Source organism: Lissotriton helveticus, chromosome 9 (genome assembly GCF_964261635.1).
Source record: "Lissotriton helveticus chromosome 9, aLisHel1.1, whole genome shotgun sequence".
Classification (NCBI taxonomy): domain Eukaryota; kingdom Metazoa; phylum Chordata; class Amphibia; order Caudata; family Salamandridae; genus Lissotriton; species Lissotriton helveticus.
In genome coordinates, this window is record NC_136070.1 from 397,920,812 (window position 1) to 397,944,475 (window position 23,664).

General features: G+C 42.8%; 1 protein-coding gene across 1 annotated transcript in view; it reads left to right on the plus strand.

The window, feature by feature from the left end:
- The window catches only part of LOC144781358 (cholesterol 24-hydroxylase-like), a 394,520-nt gene that overhangs the window by 259,716 nt on the left and 111,140 nt on the right, over positions 1–23,664 (plus strand). Inside the window, exon 10 of the mRNA XM_078660146.1 lies at positions 17,052–17,124. Coding sequence (XP_078516272.1) covers positions 17,052–17,124 — 73 coding nt within the window. The remainder of the gene's footprint in view (positions 1–17,051; positions 17,125–23,664) is intronic.

The following is a 23,664-nucleotide window of genomic DNA, read 5'->3' on the forward strand; positions in this document are numbered from 1 at the left end:
CAAATAATTAAATAAAAAGCGACAGATTTACAAGAAACTGACGCATCTATGTAGATGCGTCAGTTTCCATGCGCCTCCTTGCGAAACCCTAGCACCACTATGGATGCGCGGTATTTACATTCTCCAGTATTGGGGTGTCTTTCATACATTCACATGCCTAAATCATTCTCCGTCATCGGAGTGGGAGTCCCACGGTACATAAAAAAGCGATGATATGCAATAATATCCTTAGAACAACCTGGTAATAATCAACCAGGAAGTAGAGTAGACCAAGCTACAATAGAAAAAACTTCCACACTCATGACTATCCTAGTCATTTTGTATAGCCCAAACTGCAGCCAATCAGGCGACAGCACCCACCAGAAGGTTCTCCTCAGAGGCTCAGGCTCTCAGATTTTCTACCACACGACGTGTGAACGGAGTCTCCCTGAGCTCTGCTCAGTACTTCTCTATTTTCCTTTAATTTCTGGAGTTGAAGATGTCTTCATCTAAGAAGTCTTTATTCAGGCCTTGTGATTCTTGTGGTACGCTCCGGCTTTTTAAACAAGATCCCCACAAGAAGTGCATTTACTGCCTGTTCCCTGACCATCAGGTGACGGACTGCAAGATTTGTAGGACCTTCCCTCAGAAGACCCTCAGGGACAGAGAGGGCCGCTTGCTTTTGTGGCTACAAAAGCTCAAGGATCAAGATAATCCTGTTTCTGAGGTGGGCAATATTGCCTCTGGGTCTACAGCAGCTTCCAGGAAGAGAGCTGCTGATCAGGTATTATCTTCTCCTGGGGCCAAGATTGTAAGGAAGCAACAATCTTCTAAGGGGTCTGAGAGGCCTTCCACCTCTAAGGCTACTCCCCCTACCAAGACAAAACTGATGTCATCCCCGAGAAGAGCAACCAAAAATTTACCTCAAAAACAACTTCTGAGAAGACTTTACCTCAGAAAAAGCCCCTTTGTCGACGAATATTCCCGTCGACGCAACATCTACGTCTACGGTAACTTTCACTTCTCCAAAGCCTGAGATGTTAATGTCGACGGCATCTTCACCATCGACGATTGTTTATGTCGCTGTCAGACCTATCTCGTCGATGAAAGAATCATCGACTGCCATCGTCAGCGCCCGGTCGACGGCCAATCTGATGGAGATTCCGTCGACGATAGCTTCGTCGACATCACCGTTGACGGTTGCTCCATCGCCGTCGACGAACATCCCGCCGTCGACGAGCTCGTCGACGAAGATACCGTCGTCGATGAAGACACCGTCGCCGACGAAGACAACTCAAGTTGCTGGACTCTGAAGATAGTGAGGAGGATTCTGACATGGATGAAAGGTTTGGGACGGCTGCAAGTCCTTCAGAATTAAATATCAAATATCAGGAGGACGATCAAGATGACCAACATTCAGAGCATGTGGCATCGCCTGTTACTAATGGTCCATCAGCTCAGATGCCAGTAGCATTGCTAACAAATCTACAGCACATGTTGAATGACTATTATAGACGTTTTCCACCGTCTGAGTCAGCTGACTCTGTGCCTCCTACACCTGTTGTGCAAACGCCTATATCTGATTTCAGGCCTCCAAGGTTTCCTCCACCTGTAGCATCCCATCAGCAGGAAGAACAACATTCTTCCGACGAAGAAGAAAGAGAGGAAGGGGAAGTCCATGACGTATCCATGATGTCGGAGAGGGACGATTATCAAGTCCAAACACCTTCTCCCTCCGGTAGCCGCTGATTCACCTCCTGTGGATGTGGGAGGCTACTCCCCCTACCAAGACAAAACTGATGTCCTCCCCGAGAAGAGCAACCAAAAATTTACCTCAAAAAACAACTTCTGAGAAGACTTTACCTCAGAAAAAGCCCCTTTGTCGACGAATATTCCCGTCGACGCAACATCTACGTCTACGGTAACTTTCACTTCTCCAAAGCCTGAGATGTTAATGTCGACGGCATCTTCACCGTCGACGATGGTTTATGTCGCTGTCAGACCTATCTCGTCGATGAAAGAATCATCGACTGCCATCGTCAGCGCCCGGTCGATGGCCAATCTGATGGAGATTCCGTCGACGATAGCTTCGTCGACATCACCGTCGACGGTTGCTCCATCGCCGTCGACGAACATCCCGCCGTCGACGAGCTCGTCGACGAAGACACCGTCGTCAATGAAGACACCGTCGCCGACGAAGACACCGTCGCCGACGAAGACAACTCAAGTTGCTGGACTCTGAAGATAGTGAGGAGGATTCTGACATGGATGAAAGGTTTGGGACGGCTGCAAGTCCTTCAGAATTAAATATCAAATATCAGGAGGACGATCAAGATGACCAACATTCAGAGCATGTGGCATCGCCTGTTACTAATGGTCCCTCAGCTCAGATGCCAGTAGCATTGCTAACAAATCTACAGCACATGTTGAATGACTATTATAGACGTTTTCCACCGTCTGAGTCAGCTGACTCTGTGCCTCCTACACCTGTTGTGCAAACGCCTATATCTGATTTCAGGCCTCCAAGGTTTCCTCCACCTGTAGCATCCCATCAGCAGGAAGAACAATATTCTTCTGACGAAGAAGAAAGAGAGGAAGGGCAAGTCGATGACGATTCCATGATGTCGGAGAGGGACGATTATCAAGTCCAAACACCTTCTTCTTCACTTCCGGTAGCCGCTGATTCACCTCCTGTGGATGTGGGAGGGTTCCATCTTCTAATGGAAAGAGCTACCAAACGTTTCCATATTGACATGGACATTACACAGCAGGAATGCTTCCTCTATGATTTCAAGGACCAGCCAAGGAAGCAGGTTAAATCTATACCTATTAATGATTTCATCTGGAAAGAGGGAGTTAAGGTTATGTCTACTCCTGCATCTATCCCTCCAGTTCTGCTGAGGATAGATAAAAAATATAAGGCTTCTGAAAGGTCCCCAGCTTGCCTTATAGGACATCCGAAATTGGATTCGGTGATCATACAGGCTGCACAGAAGCGGTATATAAATCCTTCCTCTCCAATCGCAGCCCCACCGGATAGAGACGGCAGGCGTCTAGATGCTATTGGGAAGCGTGTGTCTACAATGGCAGCAACTACAGTCCGGGCTGCCAACTCATTAGCCATTCTGGGCAGATATGACTGGCAGATGTGGTCTGACATCTCGCCATATGTCAACATGCTTCCAGAGCCCTCCAGATCAGAAGCTCTGAAAATGTTGCAGGAAGGTGAGAAGATCTCGGCTGAGATAATTGATTCTGCAGTTAATGTGGCTTCAACTGGATTCAGGCAGTTAGCAGGATCTGCTGTCTTGTGTAGGCAAGGCTGGCTAAGAGCGACTTCGTTCCGTCAAGAAGTTCAAGCTAAGGTGTTAGACATGCCTTTCGACGGGGAGTTTTTGTTTGGTCCGCAAGTAGAGGAAGCTTTGCAGACAACCAAAAAGGACACTGAAACAGCCAGATTCCTTGGCACCTTACAATTTTGGAAGCCGCCCTTTCGAGGTGCGAGAGGACGTGGATCGTCCTCTACTAGAGGAGCTTATAATCAGCAGTCCTCCTACAAGGGAATAAATGTTACCAAACCCAACGTTACCAGTTCTACGGCCAGCGCAACACTAATTATTACCAAAACAAAAGAAAGCCTGCCTACCGCGGAACGGATAAGAGACAATACCTGCCACCGCTACTGCCGCAATCTCCCATAAAAATTGGAGGAAAGATCTCAAAATTCTACTCGAAGTGGTCCTTAATAACGTCAGACAGGTGGGTCTTAGACATTGTGGCCAAGGGCCATGCCCTCGAATTTGAAAAGTTTCCTCCAAACGTCCCCCCAAGGGGCCCACCTCCAGCTCATCTCAAAGAGCTATTTGCCCAGATCAATTTGATGCTAAAAAAGGGAGCAATCGAAAAGGTTCCTCAGATTCAGAAAGGAGCAGGATTCTACTCCCGATTTTCCGTAATAAAAAAAAAGTCTGGGGAGTGGCGTCCAATTCTGGATCTCCGGGCCCTAAACAAGTATTTGAAAAAGCTAACGTTCCGGATGCTAACACTCCAGGAAATACTGCATCTTCTCTCGGCGGGAGAATACATGGCCACCTTGGACCTCCAAGATGCGTATTTCCACATCCCCATTTTACCTTGTCACAGGAAGTTCCTGCGATTCAGAGTGGCTGGCAGGGACTTTCAGTTCAGGTCCTCCCCTTCGGGCTGTGTTCGGCACCCAGGGTGTTTTCAAAGGTCTTGGCTCCGGTAGCAGCATACCTCCAGCTGGAGGGAATACAAATATTTCCCTACTTAGACGACTGCCTTATCAAGGCAAGTTCTTACGCAGACAAAGACAACCATATCCATCGGTGTCTGTCTCTATTCCAGTCACTGGGTCTCTCCATCAATGTCAGCAAGTCACAGCTAGAACCATCCCAAAGACAAGCTTTCTTGGGAGCAACCTTGGACACACAGCTGGTACAAGCTTTTGTGTCAGACGAAAGGCAAGAAAGAATACAGAGCATGGCTCGGATTTTACTCTCAAGAAAGTCAGTTTCAGTCCGACAGTACAAGTCTTTTCTGGGGATGGTTTCTTCTTGCATTCCTTTGATACCGAATTGCCGTCTCAGGATGAGACCTCTTCAAGAAGAACTACACCTGAAGTGGCTGCAGGTCTCCGGCTCATTCGAGGATGTCATCCGGATCACCCCTCGAATCCGAAGTGCTCTTCGCTGGTGGATTCAAAGGAAAAATTTACAACAGGGTTGCGCGTTCCTCCAAGACGCACCAAACTTCACAATTGCCACGGACGCATCCCTTGATGGCTGGGGAGCACATCTTCAAGGGCTGATGGTCAGCGGGAGATGGAGTCCTCAACAGAAGGTCTGGCACATCAATCTGTTGGAGCTAAGAGCCATCTTCCTAGCCCTCAAGTCCTTTCGCGCTATCATTCAAGGGTCCACAGTATTGGTTCGCACAGACAATACTGCAAGCATGCACTATTTGAACAAACAGGGAGGTACAAGGGTAACTAGTCAAAATATCGAGTTTTTAATTTCGACTAGACAAAATATCGAGTAAAAAATGTAAAATAGACATAATATCGACTACACATAATATAGACTACAAAAATATCGACTAGAAAAATATAATATCGAATAGAATAGCAATAATATCGAATCAAAAATATAGAATGGACATAATATCGACTAGACAGAATATAGACAACAAAAATATCGAATTTGAGGTAAGTTAATATTAATGTTTAATTTTTGTGTAATATAATTCTGTAGCGGGTTGTGGGTTTATAGGGGAATAGGGTGGGAAGTAATTTAATTATAATTAATTAAATATGTTATTTTATTTATTGTTATTTATTTAGAATTAATTGTTAAATAATTAGTAACTGGTAATTAATTAAAATATACTTGGTAATTAATTTTAATTGATTAATTGATAAATAACTTATTTTTAGTAATTTATTTTCTGTAGAGGGTTGTGTGTTTATAGGCAATATGGTGGGAAGTAATTTAATTATAATTCATGAATTATGTTATTTTATTTATTGGTATTTATGTAGAATTGTTTGTTCATTAATTAATAATTGGTAATTAATGAAAATATAATTGGTAATTAATTGTAATTGATTAATTGATACCTATTTTAATTAATTAATAATTGGTAATTAATTAAAATATAATTGGTAATTAATTTTATTTGATTAATTGATAAATAATTTATTTTTAGTAATTTATTTTCTGTAGCGGGTTGTGGGTTTATAGGGAAAAAGGGTGGGAAGTAATTTAATTTTAATCAATTAAATATGTTATTTAATTTATTGGTATTTATTTAGAATTAATTGTTAATTAATTATTAATTGGTAATTAATTTAAATATAATTGGTAATTCAATTTAATTGATTAAGTTTTAAATTGTAAAATAATTTATTGTTAATAAGTCATTAAGTAGTATTAGTAGGTAATTTTATTAGTAACATTTTTTTATTTGTATATTTAATTATTATTTAATATATTTTATACAATTGTAAAATATTTTTATTAATTTGTAATTGGTATTACTATTTATGTTATTTTTATTTTTATATGAAGTATTTACTTTCCCTACTATTGCACTCATTGGAGTTGGAATAGTAATTTTCACCCCTACGCTATCCAACGCTTTCCCTACTGTTGCACTCTCTGGAGTGGGAATAGTAATTTTTACCCCTACGCTATCCAACGCTTTCCCTACTGTTGCACTCTCTGGAGTGGGAATAGTAATGTTTACCCCTATGCCATCCAACGCTTTCCCTACTGTTGCACTCGCTGGAGTGGGAATTGAAATTTTTACCCCTACGCTATCCAACTCTTTCCCTACTGTTGCACTCTCTGAAGTTTGAATAGTAATTGTAACCCCTATGCTATCCAACGCTTTCCCTACTGTTGCACTCGCTGGAGTGGGAATAATAATTTTTACCCCTACGCTATCCAACGCTTTCCCTACTGTTGCACTCTCTGGAGTGGGAATAGTAATTTTTACCCCTACGCTATCCAACGCTTTCCCTATTGTTGCACTCCCTGGAGTGGGAATAGTAATTTTTACCCCTACGCTATCCAACGCTTTCCCTACTGTTGCACTCTCTGGAGTGGTAATAGTAATTTTTACCCCTACGCTATCCAACGCTTTCCCTACTGTTGAACTCTCTGGAGTGTGAATAGTAATTTTTACCCCTACGCTATCCAACGCTTTCCCTACTGTTGCACTCTCTGGAGTGGGAATAGTAATTTTTACCTCTACGCTATCCAACGCATTACCTACTGTTGCACTCTCTGGAGCGGGAATAGTAATTTTTACCCCTACGCTATCCAACGCTTTCCCTACTGTTGCACTCGCTGGAGTGGAAATAGTAATTTTTATCTCTACTCTATCCAATGCTTTCCCTACTGTTGCACTCACTGGAGTCGTTACAGTAAATTTAAACCTCTTGTTATGCTACGGTAAAAATATTGTATATGTTTTGTTAATAATATGTATATATATATATATATATATATATATATATATATATATATATATATATATATATATATATATATATATATATATATATATATATATATATATATATATATATATATATATATATATATATATATATATATATATATATATATATATATATATATCCAGGCAGTTAGGGTCCATCCGAGATCATTCCTCCCATCGTCAGGTTTACCCCTATGCCATCCAACGCTTTCCCTACTGTTGCACTCGCTGGAGTGGGAATTGGAATTTTTACCCCTACGCTATCCAACTCTTTCCCTACTGTTGCACTCTCTGAAGTTTGAATAGTAATTTTAACCCCTATGCTATCCAACGCTTTCCCTACTGTTGCACTCGCTGGAGTGGGAATAATAATTTTTACCCCTACGCTATCCAACGCTTTCCCTACTGTTGCACTCTCTGGAGTGGGAATAGTAATTTTTACCCCTACGCTATCCAACGCTTTCCCTATTGTTGCACTCCCTGGAGTGGGAATAGTAATTTTTACCCCTACGCTATCCAACGCTTTCCCTACTGTTGCACTCTCTGGAGTGGTAATAGTAATTTTTACCCCTACGCTATCCAACGCTTTCCCTACTGTTGAACTCTCTGGAGTGGGAATAGTAATTTTTACCCCTAAGCTATCCAACGCTTTCCCTACTGTTGCACTCTCTGGAGTGGGAATAGTAATTTTTATCTCTACGCTATCCAACGCATTACCTACTGTTGCACTCTCTGGAGTGGGAATAGTAATTTTTACCCCTACGCTATCCAACGCTTTCCCTACTGTTGCACTCGCTGGAGTGGGAATAGTAATTTTTATCTCTACTCTATCCAATGCTTTCCCTACTGTTGCACTCACTGGAGTCGTTACAGTAAATTTAAACCTCTTGTTATGCTACGGTAAAAATATTGTATATGTTTTGTTAATAATATGTATATATATATATATATATATATATATATATATATATATATATATATATATATCCAGACAGTTAGGGTCCATCCGAGATCATTCCTCCCATCGTCAGGTGGCGTACAGTCCAGCGAACCCAAAAGCCGCTTAGTATTGCAAGTTTTCAAAGTTGCTTATTCCAGCAAATACGCACTCGGAGACAAAGTCTGAAGAAAAAAGTATTTGTTCCCAAATTACGCTACGCGTTTCAACACAATCCTGTGTCTTGCTCACACGAAATGCTTCAATGTTCCCAGCATTTTTGTAAAGAAAAGAAACATCAACAACATAGACAAGGGCATGTTTGTATATAAAGGTCACATGATCTCCTATGTAATTTTATCCGCCATTTTTAAGTGGGAGTTTTAAATGCATTAATCTCCCTCGCGGGAATGTCAGCCATTTCTAAGTGGTGTAACCAGAATACATTTGCTCATTATAATGTCACAAAGTTGTGCATTGTAAAAACAACGTTCTAACATTGAAAATTACAGGTTATAATTCAGTTACTCTAATATCCTTGAATTTATAGCATGACTCATTGCGTTCGGTGTAGTACCTTAATACTCAAATTTCCTAGAGTTGGCAAGGAGATAGACATCTATGTAACCATATGTATAAAGAAACCTCAAATTTTCCGTTTTAATGAGCAAATGTATTCTGGTTACACCACTTAGAAATGGCTGACATTCCCGCGAGGGAGATTAATGCATTTAAAACTCCCGGGAAACTCTGTATTAAGGTACTATACCGAAGGGAAAAGAGTTTTTTCGTGCCAGGTACTAAGGAAATCTAAAAAACGTTCTCTACGCTGTTATTAAGTAAAAAGAATCAAGAAATGTACTAAATGATGAGAGCCGAAAGATGGGTTAATACTATTGATATATCAATGGATTTATGTGGCATATATATTCATATACGATAGAGGAGATGCAAGAATTATCTGCTTAATAACGTATAAATAGATGAAGTGGTGTACGCTGTGAGTCAATGGAGTTTACACCACTTAAAAATGGCGGATAAAATTACATAGGAGATCATGTGACCTTTATATACAAACATGCCCTTGTCTATGTTGTTGATGTTTCTTTTCTGTACAAAAATGCTGGGAACATCGAAGCATTTCGTGTGAGCAAGACACAGGATTGTGTTGAAACGCGTAGCGTAATTTGGGAATAAATACTTTTTTCTTCAGACTTTGTCTCCGAGTGCGTATTTGCTGGAATATATATATATATATATATATATGTATAAAAAAAAATTTAAGTTACATTAATTATTTCTTAATTTTATGTTTATTTAAGTATTTTAAATAAGTTAAAATTAATATTATTTATTATTATATTACTTTTAAATTACTTTTAAGACATTTAAAAAATTCGATATTTTGACAGTCTATATTTTTTACACTCGATATTTTGGAGTCGATATTTTTGTACTTACCTGTTTGAAGATAGGAAGTCGATATTTTTGCAGTCTATATTTTTACCTCGATATTTTGTCATCTCGATATTTTGACTGTCGATATTCTGTCAGTGATCCAGGAACAAGATCGACTCTTCTGTCTCAGGAAGCCCAAGATATATGGGCATGGGCAATATGACACAGAATCAATCTTTTGGCGGTCCATGTACCGGGAAAAGCGAACGTACTTGCGGACACTCTCAGCAGGACAACGGTGTCCACCCACGAATGGGAACTTCATCAACCTACAGTGGATCTGATTTTTCAACAGTGGGGTCATCCAGATCTAGACCTCTTTGCGACCAAGAAGAACAGCAAATGCCGGTTCTTTGCAAGCTGGCATCCCCACAAGGACTCTCAGGGGAATGCGTTTTCGATCAGCTGGTCTCAAATATATGCTTACGCCTTTCCTCCGATACTGTTGGTTCCCAGAGTGCTCCGAAAGATGAAGAGAGAACCTTGCTGCCTGATTCTTATTGCCCCCAGATAACCTTGCCAATACTGGTTCACCAAGCTCCTTCTCCTATCAGAGTGCGAACCAATCCAATACCGCCCAATACCGGATCTCCTCTCAATTAAAGATGGTCAGATTTACCATCCGGACCGACATCTCTGAAATTAGCGGCTTGGCGTCTGAGTACCTTGAATTTGCCCATCTAAATATCGCTGCAGATTGCAAGGAGGTACTAGCCAAAGCAAGAGCACCTGCTACGATAAAGACATACAGGCTTTAATGGAAAAGGTTCTGTATCTCGTGTCAATCGGCTGGAATTCATTCTTTTCAGGCAAGACCAGATCAGATATTGCCTTTTTTCTTACATCTGGCAAAATCGGGAATATCTCACGCAACTTTGAATGTTTTCCTAGCTGCTATTTCAAGATATCGTCAGGATGGGTCCGCTTCACTTTACTCTTCAAGAATTATACAGCAATTTTTCAAAGGACTTTTCAGAATGTTTCCTCCGGTGCGTCGTCCACCGCCATCGTGGCATCTCAATGTAGTGTTAGCGCAACTAATGCGCCACCCTTTTGAACCAATTCACTGAGTGGATTTAAAATTTCTTACATGGAAAGTATCACTTTTGTTGGTTTTGACTTCATCTAGAAGGGTCAGTGATGTCCAGGATTTCACGGTCCATCCACCCTTCTTACAATTCACGTCCGATTCAGTAGTGCTCCACGCTAACCCAAAATTCATGCCTGAGGTGCCTTTGGACTTTCATCTGAACGAGCCAGTCATCTTAAGGAAATTTTTTCCTAACCCACAATCCCCTGCAGAAAGGGCATTGCATACACTAGACATCAAGAGGTGTTTAAAGGTCTATTTACAAAGAACCTCTACAATACGCAAATCTGACCAGTTGTTTGTCGCCTATGGAAAAATTCGTCAAAGTCATGCAGTGTCTAAACAAACAATAGAAAGATGGATCTCTGCAACTATTGACTTTTGCCATATACAAGCAGGAAGACCTTTGCAGGCAACTCTAAGGGCTGACTCCACGAGAGCCATGTCTTCCTCGACTGCTCTTTTCGCTGGGGTTCCTTTTCAGCACATTTGCAGAGCAGCAACCTGGGCCAGCAGGCATACTTTCACCAAGCATTATTGTTTGGATGCAGCCAGCGAAACGGATGCTTCAGTGGGTCAAGCAGTTCTGCGTAAACTTTACAGATAAGGTGAGCCTCTGTTTCCCTCCTCCTCTTTACTGCTTGGCAGACGCTTATTTCATGTTTAATATTATGTGCATTCTTATGTACCTGCAAAGTTTCATGCTTTTAGGAATGAGGCATTTCATTATATGTTTATGTGTCTTTCATATGCACTCATTTATGCTACAATTAGCGTCTTCCAAGCATTATTATATACTGCTATCTACTCTGATTCAGGCATGTGAATCTATGAAAGACACCCCAATACTGGAGAAGAACAATAGTTACTTACCTGTAATCTGTGGTTCTCCAGTATTGGTGTCTTTCATAGATTCACATGCAACCCGCCCACCTCCCCTCAGAGGCTCTTAGGCTAGGTTGGTATTATCTTCACTCCTGTGCGAGAAAATCTGAGAGCCTGAGCCCCTGAGGAGAACCTTCTGGTGGGTGCTGTTGCCTGATTGGCTGCAGTTTGGGCTATACAAAATGACTAGGATAGTCATGAGTGTGGACGTTTTTTCTATCGTAGCTTGGGCTACTTTACTTCCTGGTTGGTTATTACTAGGTTTTTCTAAGGATATTATTGCATACCATTGCTTTTATATGTAGCATGGGACTCCCACTCCGACGACGGGGAATGATTCAGGCATGTGAATCTCTGAAAGACACCAATACTAGAGAACCACAGATTACAGGTAAGTAACTATTGTTCATACGGCACACCATGGCGCAAGGATTGACAGATGCGTCAGAAATTCTGTAAAGCTGTACTTACCTATATTTAAGTACCTTCTTGATATTTTGGCCAATAATATTTTTGCAATGATGTTATGGTAGCATTATATTAAATACTTGATATTCTGACATACAAGTCCCTACTGTTATGTACATAGGGTCATGGACAAGGCTCTACATGATGGCAGTTGGAATAATATGAACATTGTGTGCTATAGATAACGGTTTAGCTTCCATCCATCCCTTCAGACACAAATGACTATCTGAATTTGTGCTCATTACCAGCTCCCTTCCTTCGGTTTCTATACATTTAAGTAGTCTTAGAACGCAACTCATGTTGTGGCTTCCAGTATGACTAGTGCACCAACTCATGGATAATCCTTAGGTACACAAACAAGGAAGGCATTCTTGACCCTCAGTTAGGGTACAGGCTTAACACTTCCAAAGCAAGAATGCTACACAATTTGTGGCTACATGGGCAGCTCTGTCTAATTGCTACATTCCTATGGTTTTGCAAAACTCGGCATGTTAGAAAATTGCTCAGTCTCACTGGACTGCTTCTGTCCCAGTCAGTATCTGAGTCCTAAGCTGACATAAGTCAGAAGCAACCTTGAAAACCACTTGTTTGTTGAAGTCACTTGAGGAACACTTTGGGCAAGATGTATGACCATTTTTGCATGCGTAAACAGGCTTGCGAACCTGTTTGCGCATGTAAAAACATCATGGCCATATACAAAGCCTATTTAGCGAGCCACAATTTATTTGCAACTCGCTAAATAGGCTTTGCGACTCGCTATTAGGAAGGGGCGTTCTTGTCCTAATAGCCAGTGCAAGCCCATGTATGAGTGTTTTGCGACCGCAATTGAGGTCACAAATCACTCGCGAATTACCACCCTCTTCAAGAGAGTGGTAATGCACTCGCAAAAGGAAAGGGGTCCCCTTGGGACCCCTTCCCCTTTGCAAATGCAGGGAAAAATATTTTTAAGGGTAGGCAGTGGTCCCAGAGACCCCTACCTGCCCTTAAAAAATTGAAAGGAAAACATTTCAATTTTTTCTTTTTTAAATGCATCCTGTTTTCCTTTAAGAAAAACGGGCTGCATTAAAAAAAACTGCTTTATTTAAAAGCAGTCCCAGACATGGTGGTCTGCTGAGCCCAGCAGGCCACCATACCTAGGAGGGCCTGCCATTCTCAATGGGGTCGCAAATTGCGGGAGGCTCATTAATATTCATGAGCCTCTCAATTTGCGATCCCATTGGGAATTGCAAACAGTGTGATATACACTGTTGTACATCCAAATTAGCGCCTTGCAAATCTGTTTTTTCATGCGCAAACAGAATCGCAAACCCGTTTGCGCATGCAAAAATGGTCGTATATCTGGCTCTAGGTATGGTATTTGCTTGGTATATTTCCCTAATATGATGAAGGAAACCAATAGGATATTGTAATAGGAGTGGTACCAGGGATCATTTAGTCTGGTTCTGATGAAAAGATCCTTGTCGCCATAAAATTGTGGTAATCTAGTCCACGCAGGTAGATTTGGTTCAAGAGGATTTATTCAAGTTAGTTACAAGATCAGTAATACAGCAGTAGTTCAGCTATATACAACCCCACCAGGAGCACCCATCATGGGGCTCAGCCCTACTCCAACTGTGGTTTCCAGAGACCAACATTCTATATTGCATCATTCTTACAGTGTTCCACTGGTGGAGCAATGGATGACACATAATACAATATAGCTAGGATATAACAAAAGCCTTAGGTGATAGGCTTTAAACATGTAGAACAGGAGACACACACCCTTCGCAGTGTGTTTCTCTTCTCCCCCCTTTTTAATAAGACCAGCTAAAGGATTTAATAAAACGTAGGTTCCACATAGCCAGGTATCGTTTAAGTCACTTGTCTGACCCTTCCACTCCCATATCACTAATCACTTTATAGACCACACCCTAAAAAGTGCTCCCACGTCTCCGTCGGTCGTAGCATGCCCCGTCCCGCAGCAGAGCAGGAAGAACCCGATGATGAAGCATGCCACCAAGGGACATTTTGGTGGGTGAGGGTTATATACAGAAAACTCATCTGTTTCCTTAATACTATAAAGATCACTGTAAGTTTAGGTATTTTCAGTACGGGTGGACTCTTTCTAATTGTTCATGAATTAAAGGAGGCCGAGTCCACAATGAACCTGAGTTCTCTCTCCCCCCTTTTTGTTTGTTTCGTAAACTTTTTGATACACATATCACTGCAGCTGAAATCCAGGTGTAAAATCTTGTCATGGCCTGTGTTGAGGGGCAATCAGCCTTTAAGCTGCTCCTACTGTGATAGCAGCTTTCAAGAGGAAGAAGAGGGTACTTCGAAAGAAGCAAACCCCCAACATAAACTTCAGAGCTTCAGACTCTGAACCACATTTGTTGTCTGGAAATGGACTATAAGTCAGGGAGCTTGAGACCCCGAATGGTGTCATCTACTACACAGCCACACAGGCTGTGTGAGGAGGGGAAGCTCTAAAAGACCAGGACTGGGGGCCAAGGCCTGCTCGTCTCCCTGTCGGATGAGGAGGCATCACTCAGGGAATCCAAGACCACCTGTCCTGGAGCCTGGAGCTCCAGTATCTGCCTGCTTGCCTAGATAGGTGTGCCATGTGAGGAAGATGAGAGCATTGCTGAAGTAGGTCCAGTGGGGGACCCCGGCTGAGTGAACTCTCTGTGTGAGGTGTGAGGAGACAGCTGCTGCACCGTTCAGGTCATTGCTCATGTGTGTAACATATGGCAGATGATGGCCACAGCTAATTGAGCTGTGTGTATCAGATTGCTGATTGCTGAATGTAAGGGCTATAGCCCTTACATGTGGTAGTGGCCCGTGACCCCATATTCTAGGAGAGGCTGCCACTGAGAAGTTCACTGTGTTGATCGAGCACGAGCCCCTATACCTTGAAGTTACAGTGACATCCTATGCCAAAGGGTAGTCACTAGGACCAGCAAGTTCTATGATCTGGTCTGAGTAGTTGCTGAGATTAGTGAGGCTACTTTGGGACTGTGCAGAAGGAAACATTTTCACCACCTTCCCATTACGGGAGGCATCAGAGACTACCCTGCAGAAAGGAGCAACAAAGAACCTCCAGTCTCTGCAAAGGCACAACGGCATGTGAGGACTTTCTGATAGCTGATTGAAACCCACATGGACCAAGTGTAGCAGACTCACCTGAATCGCCCGCTGCAGCTTCAGATCCATCTCCCTTGAGAGGGAATTATTCAGGAACTCACTGATACTCCAATCTTGCAAGTTGTAGGTATTGGGCCTTCCCCTCTCTGCAGCATCACCCCCAAACGGTTAGCCTTTTTCCCTCCATATTTGAACAGAATTTGTTTTTGTTGACACTTAAATAGCACCTTAAAACATGTCTCAGGCCTGCTGCTTTTTTGTGCCAACCTACCCTGGGTTAACCACTAATTTATTTAGTGACTTTCTGAGGTTCACCCTGCAATGGATTGTGGCTGTTGCTTGTCCAGGGCTCCTAACCCAGTCAACCAACAACTTATTTTCTAACAGCTAGTAAAACTGATTTCGGTCTAATTAGTTGCATGGGAACTTTCTACTAATTAGCGCTGTGTCACTATGGACTTAAAAAATAGAATCATAGTGAACTCCTGAGATTAGGACTACTTGTGAAACTTACCTTGTATAATGCCTATAGTTAATGGGGGATAACTACTGCGGATAGAAGCGAGGAAGGAATGGTACCTGGGGAACCGCCTAAGAAAACACTAGAGCCCTAACCTCAGGGAGGCTGTGTAGATGTTTGTGAATGTCATATCTTTCCTTTCTGTGGGTAGAAATAAAACAGTTCTCTTTTTTAATAAAAGTGAGTATTTTACTAGACAAAGGTTTATTGCTATGCCCATTCTCAGTTGTGAGCCAGTGTCACTCCCCTGTATGGTAGATTGAGCCCTGGGACATCTGGAGTAGTGGCAGCAAGCCAGCGCCCTTTTTCTCATTTGATTACAGGAGATAATATCCAACACAGATAAGAAAAAATGAATGAAATGAATAGAATTTCTATGTGGGGACCCACGAAGAGAATTTAAAGCCATCAGAAGGTAATTAAAGGGAAATGATTTGTTCAACTGTTCCTATGTATGTGAAGGTGATTTTTTAAAAATGTATGCAGTATACGTCTATGGGGAATGCCATGAATTATAGATAAATTGTGTAAACTCCTCCGAGCCACCCTTCATGGGCCAGCCAATAATATAACAGGGGTTTTGCCCCTTTTTGTAAAAAAACAAAGGTTATCAGGGTAGCTTATTGCAGCCCCACTGCCCCTTACCGCCAAAGTTTTACGGGCAGGGAAAAATGACCTCTAATTCCGCCCATCTAATTCAGGTGAATGAAATTTTAGATCTGCATCTGACACCCCTTACTCCTCAGGGCAGTGGGGGGAGGGAGGTTAATCACAGCAGAGACGGAGTAGTCTCCACCTTAATTAAAGCTATAGTCCAGGGAATACCGGAAGACCGGTGTCGCTGTGACGAAGTTCATTCTCCCCAAACTTGATAAATAAACCCTTATTCTGTTAAAAATAAATCTTAGGACTCAAATTGCTACTTCCCCGATGGCCTCGTCACATCTGCAAACAATCCAGAGGGACTGGTGTCATCCGTCTGGGACTGCAACTAATAAGGAAGAAGAAGGCCCCGAAAACATGAAAGCAGTCACAGTGACGTGTTCATAATTTGAGCAGACTCTGGAAACTGCTTAATGCTTCTCTCGGGGTGGGAGAAGGCTGCCATGGTGAAGGGAGCTTGATATGAGGCTCCATCATGTTGAGGCAGTCCTGCGACAAACTTCGAAAACATTGACAGGAACAGCTGTGATGTCGGTTCCTGCCGATGCTTTAGAAATGGCTGCCAGCTTTGTCTTAGTCACCCTGGTGAAGAAAGGGAACACCCATCTACATGGAAAAGAGGCTGTAAGTGTGTTTTCTCAGAAGCTCATGGTGACTCTGCCGAATATTGGGCTTGCTGAGACAAAGTCTGATGATTAAAAATAAGTCACGGATGCTGAACAGAGATCGCCCTGGAGCTTCTATATGATAACCTGCAATGTTAATACCTCAAAACCATGTTTAGAAAGTTTCAGGATGCGTTTTTTAACTAATGAAAACATTATTTCAAAGGCTGATAGCTATGTTGCTGCTCCTAATGATCTGATTTCGATTTTTTAAAACACTTTTGATTTTCATTGTAGGCCAGGAAACCACAGCTAACCAATTGGCATTTGCAGTGATGTCATTGGCCCGTGAACCCGAAGTATTAAACAAGTATGTTGACAGATTCTTCCGCTCACTGTGTCAAGTTCCTGTTTATTTAATAACTTCATCTGTTATACACTTCACCCTATCTAAAGGGTAGTGCATCAGTATTTCTACAGTCTAAACAAAAATGATGTTTTCATGTATCTGAATGCATGGTTACTCCATGGAATGCTCACTTAAAAACAGCATGTCTCTTTTTCACTTTCAAAACATCTGAAGTGGCAAAGGCACTGTATGGAAGGCACTTGTGTGCTGGGCCATGTGAATGCAGTGGAGTGGGCTTTGCATAATCAACACAGATAGTAGGATAAAGCTACAAAAGTAACCCGAAGGCGTATGAGGGTAATACATATAGGAAACATTTTCAAAACAAATCTCATGAGAGGCTATGAGAAAACTATACTACCAGTGAGGACTGGCTCCAGGGTGGTGGAAGCAGTGCAGTCACGCCTGGCGCTGACCTCAGGTGGGAAGGAGGTGCTTTGTTTGGAAATAACTTACTGTCTTAAAAGCACCCCAACTCACCCCTCAGCCCAGAACTACACCCATTCTCACTTACCTCACTGCTTCCTGCAAGGTCATCCTGCTTCGGTCCGCAGCAGCTAGCCGCTAGACCGTGCATTGCCTTAACCACACATTTGCGTGGTTAGGGCATATCGGGGTTAAGGCAAGCGTGGTTTTGCTTGCAGTGTTGGAACACTTGTGGTTTAGACCACGGTGTTCTGACTGTCTTCCCCTTTTCGGGCAGCAAGGACAATGTCAAGATAACTCTGCTGAGTAATGTTTCTGCTGGCGAAAGATGAGCTTTGTCTAGTGGCAGTTACTTATCATTAAGTAGTGCAGAGGGTTAATGTGCCTCCTGCAAAGAACAATACCATGCAGATCACAGAACTGTATTTTATGTGGGTAGCTCAGTGGGTTACTGCTTTTGTTAAAGAGATATTTTTCTTACTTGCAGTTCATAAAGTACAATCCTAATATAGCACAGCGACCTATGAACTGTCATCAAAGAGTGGCATGCAAACTGCAAGGCATGGGGGTGGAATCTTATGTTTTACCCCAGTCTTTCATTATTCAAATGTTGCTAAAAAAGGGTTAGTTTGGGCAGAAATACACTCGTATTAGTAATGCCAATCCCAGCCACAGTGGTACATTTCAAATCCAGAGTTTGGGCTTCTTCAGACCAAACACTGTTATATACCGCCTACTACTGTGAATGACATCTGATTACTACACCTTGAAATCTTCATTGTCGTACATAACATTTCTTATAGACTGATTTACACAAGTATGTCATCATTGTCTCTGCATATTGGGTGCGATGTAAAGGGCTCTGACACCCTACACTGGTATCCTGAGCGCTATAAAACAAATGCATGTGAGAGAGAGGCTATGGAAAGATCAGGGGCTATGTTGGAGGGTGGTAGTAAGGGAGTCCGTGGAAAAGGAGGTCATGGTGGGTCACCAAAAAAGATTGTTGCACCGGGCGCCCTCAGCACCGGCCCTGCTACCAGTTCACTTTGTCCCAATAAAATAATAAAGCTTTAGTATATAATGTTTTGTTTTTATTGATGATGCTTATGCTTATACTTTCATACTAAATCTATCACTGATTGGTTTTAAAATTTGTATTGGCCAATACGTGTTTGGTAAACCCTTCAATCAGTTACTCAAGGCCTCATTCTTTGAATGTCAGTGTAAAGTTCTCTCTCATTTTGATCGCTATCCAGATAAAAAGCATACAATCTTTTCAAAATGTTGGTCAGTTTGAATAGTGGTGGTACCCAATACCTTATTACAAAATAGTTAAGTTTACCTGATGTTAGTCAGCAGGCGTGGTATGCCCACCTCCTTCCTGGTGAGATCTTTGGCAGTAAAGAAACAGAAGCACACCGGGCACATCTAAAACAGGCAATTGTCCATAGCAGTCACATGGAATCAGACCAGGGACCAGATAGGAATAAGGCTGAATAGAGACTGATACAACTCCCAGCATCACGCTGTCCACATCTACTGCAATGGAGGAAATAACAAACATGGTCTAAAAGTATTAGAATCTCAGCATCCCTATTTTCTATAAAAATAGATGACATGAGATAAGACATCATGATAACATCACTGGTGTAATTCCATATTATAGAACCATTGACTCAAAAACATCAGTTATGCCTCAAATGAGTCCTGGTGTAAGTATTTTTGTGGTAGAATGAAAAAGAACAGGAATATGTGTAAAGTTCTCTACAACCTACCTTGGGCATCCTGGTGCTATAGTGCGTGGTCCGCAAGTAACACTGCTAGCCAACGGCATAGATATAAACACCAGAGGAAGTAAAGTATTTCAGGAAAAATAGCCAGACTGTCATTTTAATGTAAGCCAAAAAGTTATGCTGAAAAATAGAGATATTGTAACATCATTCCAAATTTGGGATACTGTGAATAACAAGGAGTGTCTGTCTAACGATTCTCACTTTGGGAACAGACAAGCATATGAGAAAGATTTGGCTATGTTAAAGAGAATGAAGTTGGACATACAACTGAAAAAAGATTGGTCTATTATAAAGAGCTTTAAGGCAAATATATACATTCTGAAAGACAATTTTGCAAGATAGGAAGTAAGAAACTATTTTTGCGAAAGCAAATAACTAGCCTTTGCCACCACATTCTCATGCTTAATCTGAAGATGGTGGAGGAGGAGATTGTGTAGCCTCAAACATATGGCATTGCCATGGTCCGGCCACGATTAAAGCACAGTTTGCACCATATTAATTTGATGAGCACAGAGAAAATGCGATGCAAGTTTGTCCAGTGTTTAAGTAGTATGAAACAAGCACCTGCTGCCATATTAAGTTGTGGAGCAACTGAAGACATCTTACCAGTGAGACACCCCTGCTTATGGAAAACAGGAAAGAGATAGGGCACCATGGATGAAGACCAACATTGATCAGACCATATCATGTGTTGTTGCCCAAACCCAGAATGTAGGGCTTTTTGGAATTTAGTTTGATTGTATAGGAGGACATCTAGGTAGTGCTAGAGGTAGTGATAGTCGCAGAATAAGCAAGTCAACCTACAACATTTCATCAAATTATTGAGGGATTACACATATGTAGCATCCACATCAGGGATCAGTGTTTGACCCAGTGGTCACCGGTTCAAATTTTTCCAAAATCATACAGCCTTTCATACTAAGGCCACCGAAATGAGGCTATTCGAAAAACATATATTGTTAGTCAGTGGCATAAAGAGAACACCTCAGGGTAAATAAGCACTCTACAAATATGCCTCTTATTTTGTGTTAAACTCTGTGTAACCCCACAACTATTTGCAAAGAAATCCCATCTAAAGGGTTGAAGGGGTAATTGCTTTTTCCTGATTCTCTTGATTCTCAAGGAAGGATAAGAACCAGGTGCAGACCTTTCATTGAGTCCTACTTGTGAGCGCTACAAATTGAGTGTTCAACATCATCGAAAATGACTAACAGACCTAAAAGTGCGGGGTTTACAGCTCGCCCGTTAAGCACAATAACAGTGACCACAAACACATGCCCATTATAGGGCAACGGCAGTTGGAAATGCTTTCCTCTTTGATAAAATGTGCTTATTGAATTCTGGTTTCTTTTTCAAGAATTATTGCAGGTGCCTGGACTGGAGTCATGGGCGTCATAATTAGCAGAAATGTCAGATTTGTTGGAGTTTTATTTTTAGTCAAGAGTTAGAGGGTAACATTCTATCAGCTCCACACATTGGGGACAATAGCTATTTCAGGGTCATTTACACATGAAAAGTGATAACGCTGATTTCCACATAAAATCAATGGCTAACAGTGTATGGATCACAGTGAGCATATTTGCAGAAATCTTTGTTAGCTGTATGCCCGTGACACCAGAAATCAAACCAGTAGTGACACTGCTGAGGATATTTCAGATCATGTTAATCTTCCCATTATTGATGTCATTGGTGAGACCAAAACAATATTCCAACTTTCTTGATAACAAGGGAAATACAGCATTTATTCATGATTTCTAAACGTGTAGCATATTGCAGGACGTTCTGCAGTTTTTCAAATGCAATTAGTATGAGGAAATATATCAATAGAGTGTAAATGCAGCACCTTTCTTATCCATGTACAATTTACAGCCTAGATACCACACTGCCCCCGGTGCGTGGACTGCTTCCTCCCCCACTGTGCTTGTGCCCGTCCACAGGCTGTACAGTACTGGCCGCTGCTTCTGCTTCCACTGTGAGAGACAGATGCGGAAGCTGGCAGAAGACACTTGTTGTGTCGTGTGGACACGGGGTGACCCTAGGGACAGTTGCTGGGACCCTACACTCAGGGGGCACCTGGGGGCTTGAGGCCTGACACGTGGCCGTGCAATAATTAGAGGCGGACACTGGGATATCTTTATGGCTCTCCGCGCCGCGCCCAACTGGCGTGCGTGCGTGCGGGGCCCTCTTTATTCTAACAGGTCACATGACCCAACGTTGCACGCCTGTGGCGTCACCAGCGTGTGAGATTAGGAACACAACATTCCTCCTAAAACATAAAAACAAAACAAAAACTTCAACAGTTCAACTAGAAACGGCATGATTGGCAGTCTCTGCGTGAGGTGCTTCAGATCACCATACGAGACGGGTAGTTAGAGATACCCTGTAACAAACTGACACAATTATAATTAGAACAGTTGTACATGAGGTGATCTCTCAGCCGACAGGAGGGCTCTGGGTTTCTTCTCAGGCTGTATTGTGACCTCCCTCGCCTCGGGGTGATGTATTCACTGGTCCGGGCTGTAGGTTGAGGACTGTCGGTTGCAGCATCGAAGACTTCCTGGTTTTCAGCGTTGCTTGCCCTCTCGTCTACACCACTGCTGGAGTCCTCGGGAGTGACATTTCTCCCAGAGTCCTCATGGTTGGTCGTTGGATCTTGACAGGCCGGGCTAGTATCCGCCTCGTGCACTGGGGGTGTGTGAGAGGTCGATCTCAGGTCCAGTTCCGGGTGAAAGTGCTTGAAATGGGACACATTCCTGGTTACTATCTCTCTTCCTCTGGTAGCTACTATACGGGTGCCTCTTACACTGATTACTCGCCAGGGTCCTCGTTCATAGGTCAGCCTGAATTTTCCACTGGTCACTCTGTTCTTTAATAGCACCAGATCCCCTCTGTGGACCTTTACTGCTATTGCTCTCCGTCTCTTGCTGACTTGGGCAAAGGCTTTCTGTCTGCTTCTTGCGATCTTGTCTTCATCCGTCGTCTTCGGTGTCCACCTTGGATGATGGGGAATGGAATCAGTCACTACTCGTCCCATGAGAATGTGGGCCGGAGCCACCCCAATGGTGGTATGAGGTGTTTGTCTGTAACTCCGTAGGAATGTGAATATGGCCATTTCCACTGACTGTCCTTTGTCATGAGCGATCCTGATTACCTTGTTTAGAGTTCTCATGAAGCGTTCGGCTTATTCATTAGCTTGCGGCCAGCGGGGAGTTATCCGGCGATGTCGCGTGCCTAGGGAGCTCAGGTAGTTGGCTAATTCTTGGCCTTGAAACGGTGGTCCATTATCAGTCCGTAGTTCCCGTATTACTCCATGAGCAGCTATGATCTTTTCCAGTTTGGGTATTACTTCTGCTGCACTTGTGTTGGTTATGATTTCGACTTCCGGATACTTGGAGTGATCATCAATCATGACCAAGGTATGTCGCTCATCCGGAAGACTGCCAAAATCCATGCTGACACGTTCCCACGGTTGTTGAGGCCGAGGTTCCACCAGGACTGGAGCCTCCCGCGGAACATCCCCCGTGACCTGGCAGGCCGCACAGGATCTCACCATCTTCTCCACTAGTTCATCCATGAGGGGGAACCACACCTTTGCTCTCAATCGTGCTTTGGTCTTGACCATTCCTTGGTGGCCAACATGGGCCAGTTGAACCACTTGTTCAGTTAAGGCCGAGGGTATTACCAGCCGGTGTCCTCGTAGTAGGCAACCAGTGTTGTCTTCATTCAGGTCTTCTTTTACATGGTGCAGACTCTCCATGATTCGTTGGGCTTCCGGTGTGAGTGCCTTCCAGCTCTCCTTGGCGCGATGCCAGTTTCCTTTCTGAATAGCTTCCCTGGCCCTTTGTAGGCAAACATCTTGCAGGGTGGCCTCGGCCACATCACCAACCGAGAGGGAGCGTGGACATGACCGTTCGGTGACACACTTGACATAGGCTTCCGTGTCGTCAGCCTCCTCCATTTCTTCAGGTGTAGCGACCCGTGGGTGTCGTGAGAGATAGTCTGCCGGATTCCGGGCTCCTGGTTGATATTCAATGTTGCAATTGTATTCCTGTAGTTGCAGCATCCACTTTTCTATTCGGGGTGGTGGTTTCGTAGAGGTCCCCGAGAATAGTGCTACCAATGGCTTGTGATCTGTGACGACAGTGAATGGTTTGCCATACAGATAGAGATGAAAATGTCTGCAGCCCCAATGTATGGCTATGGCCTCTTTTTCAATTTGTGAATAGCGTTGTTCCGTGTCCGTGAGTGACCGACTGGCAAACGCCACCGGCATCCAGTC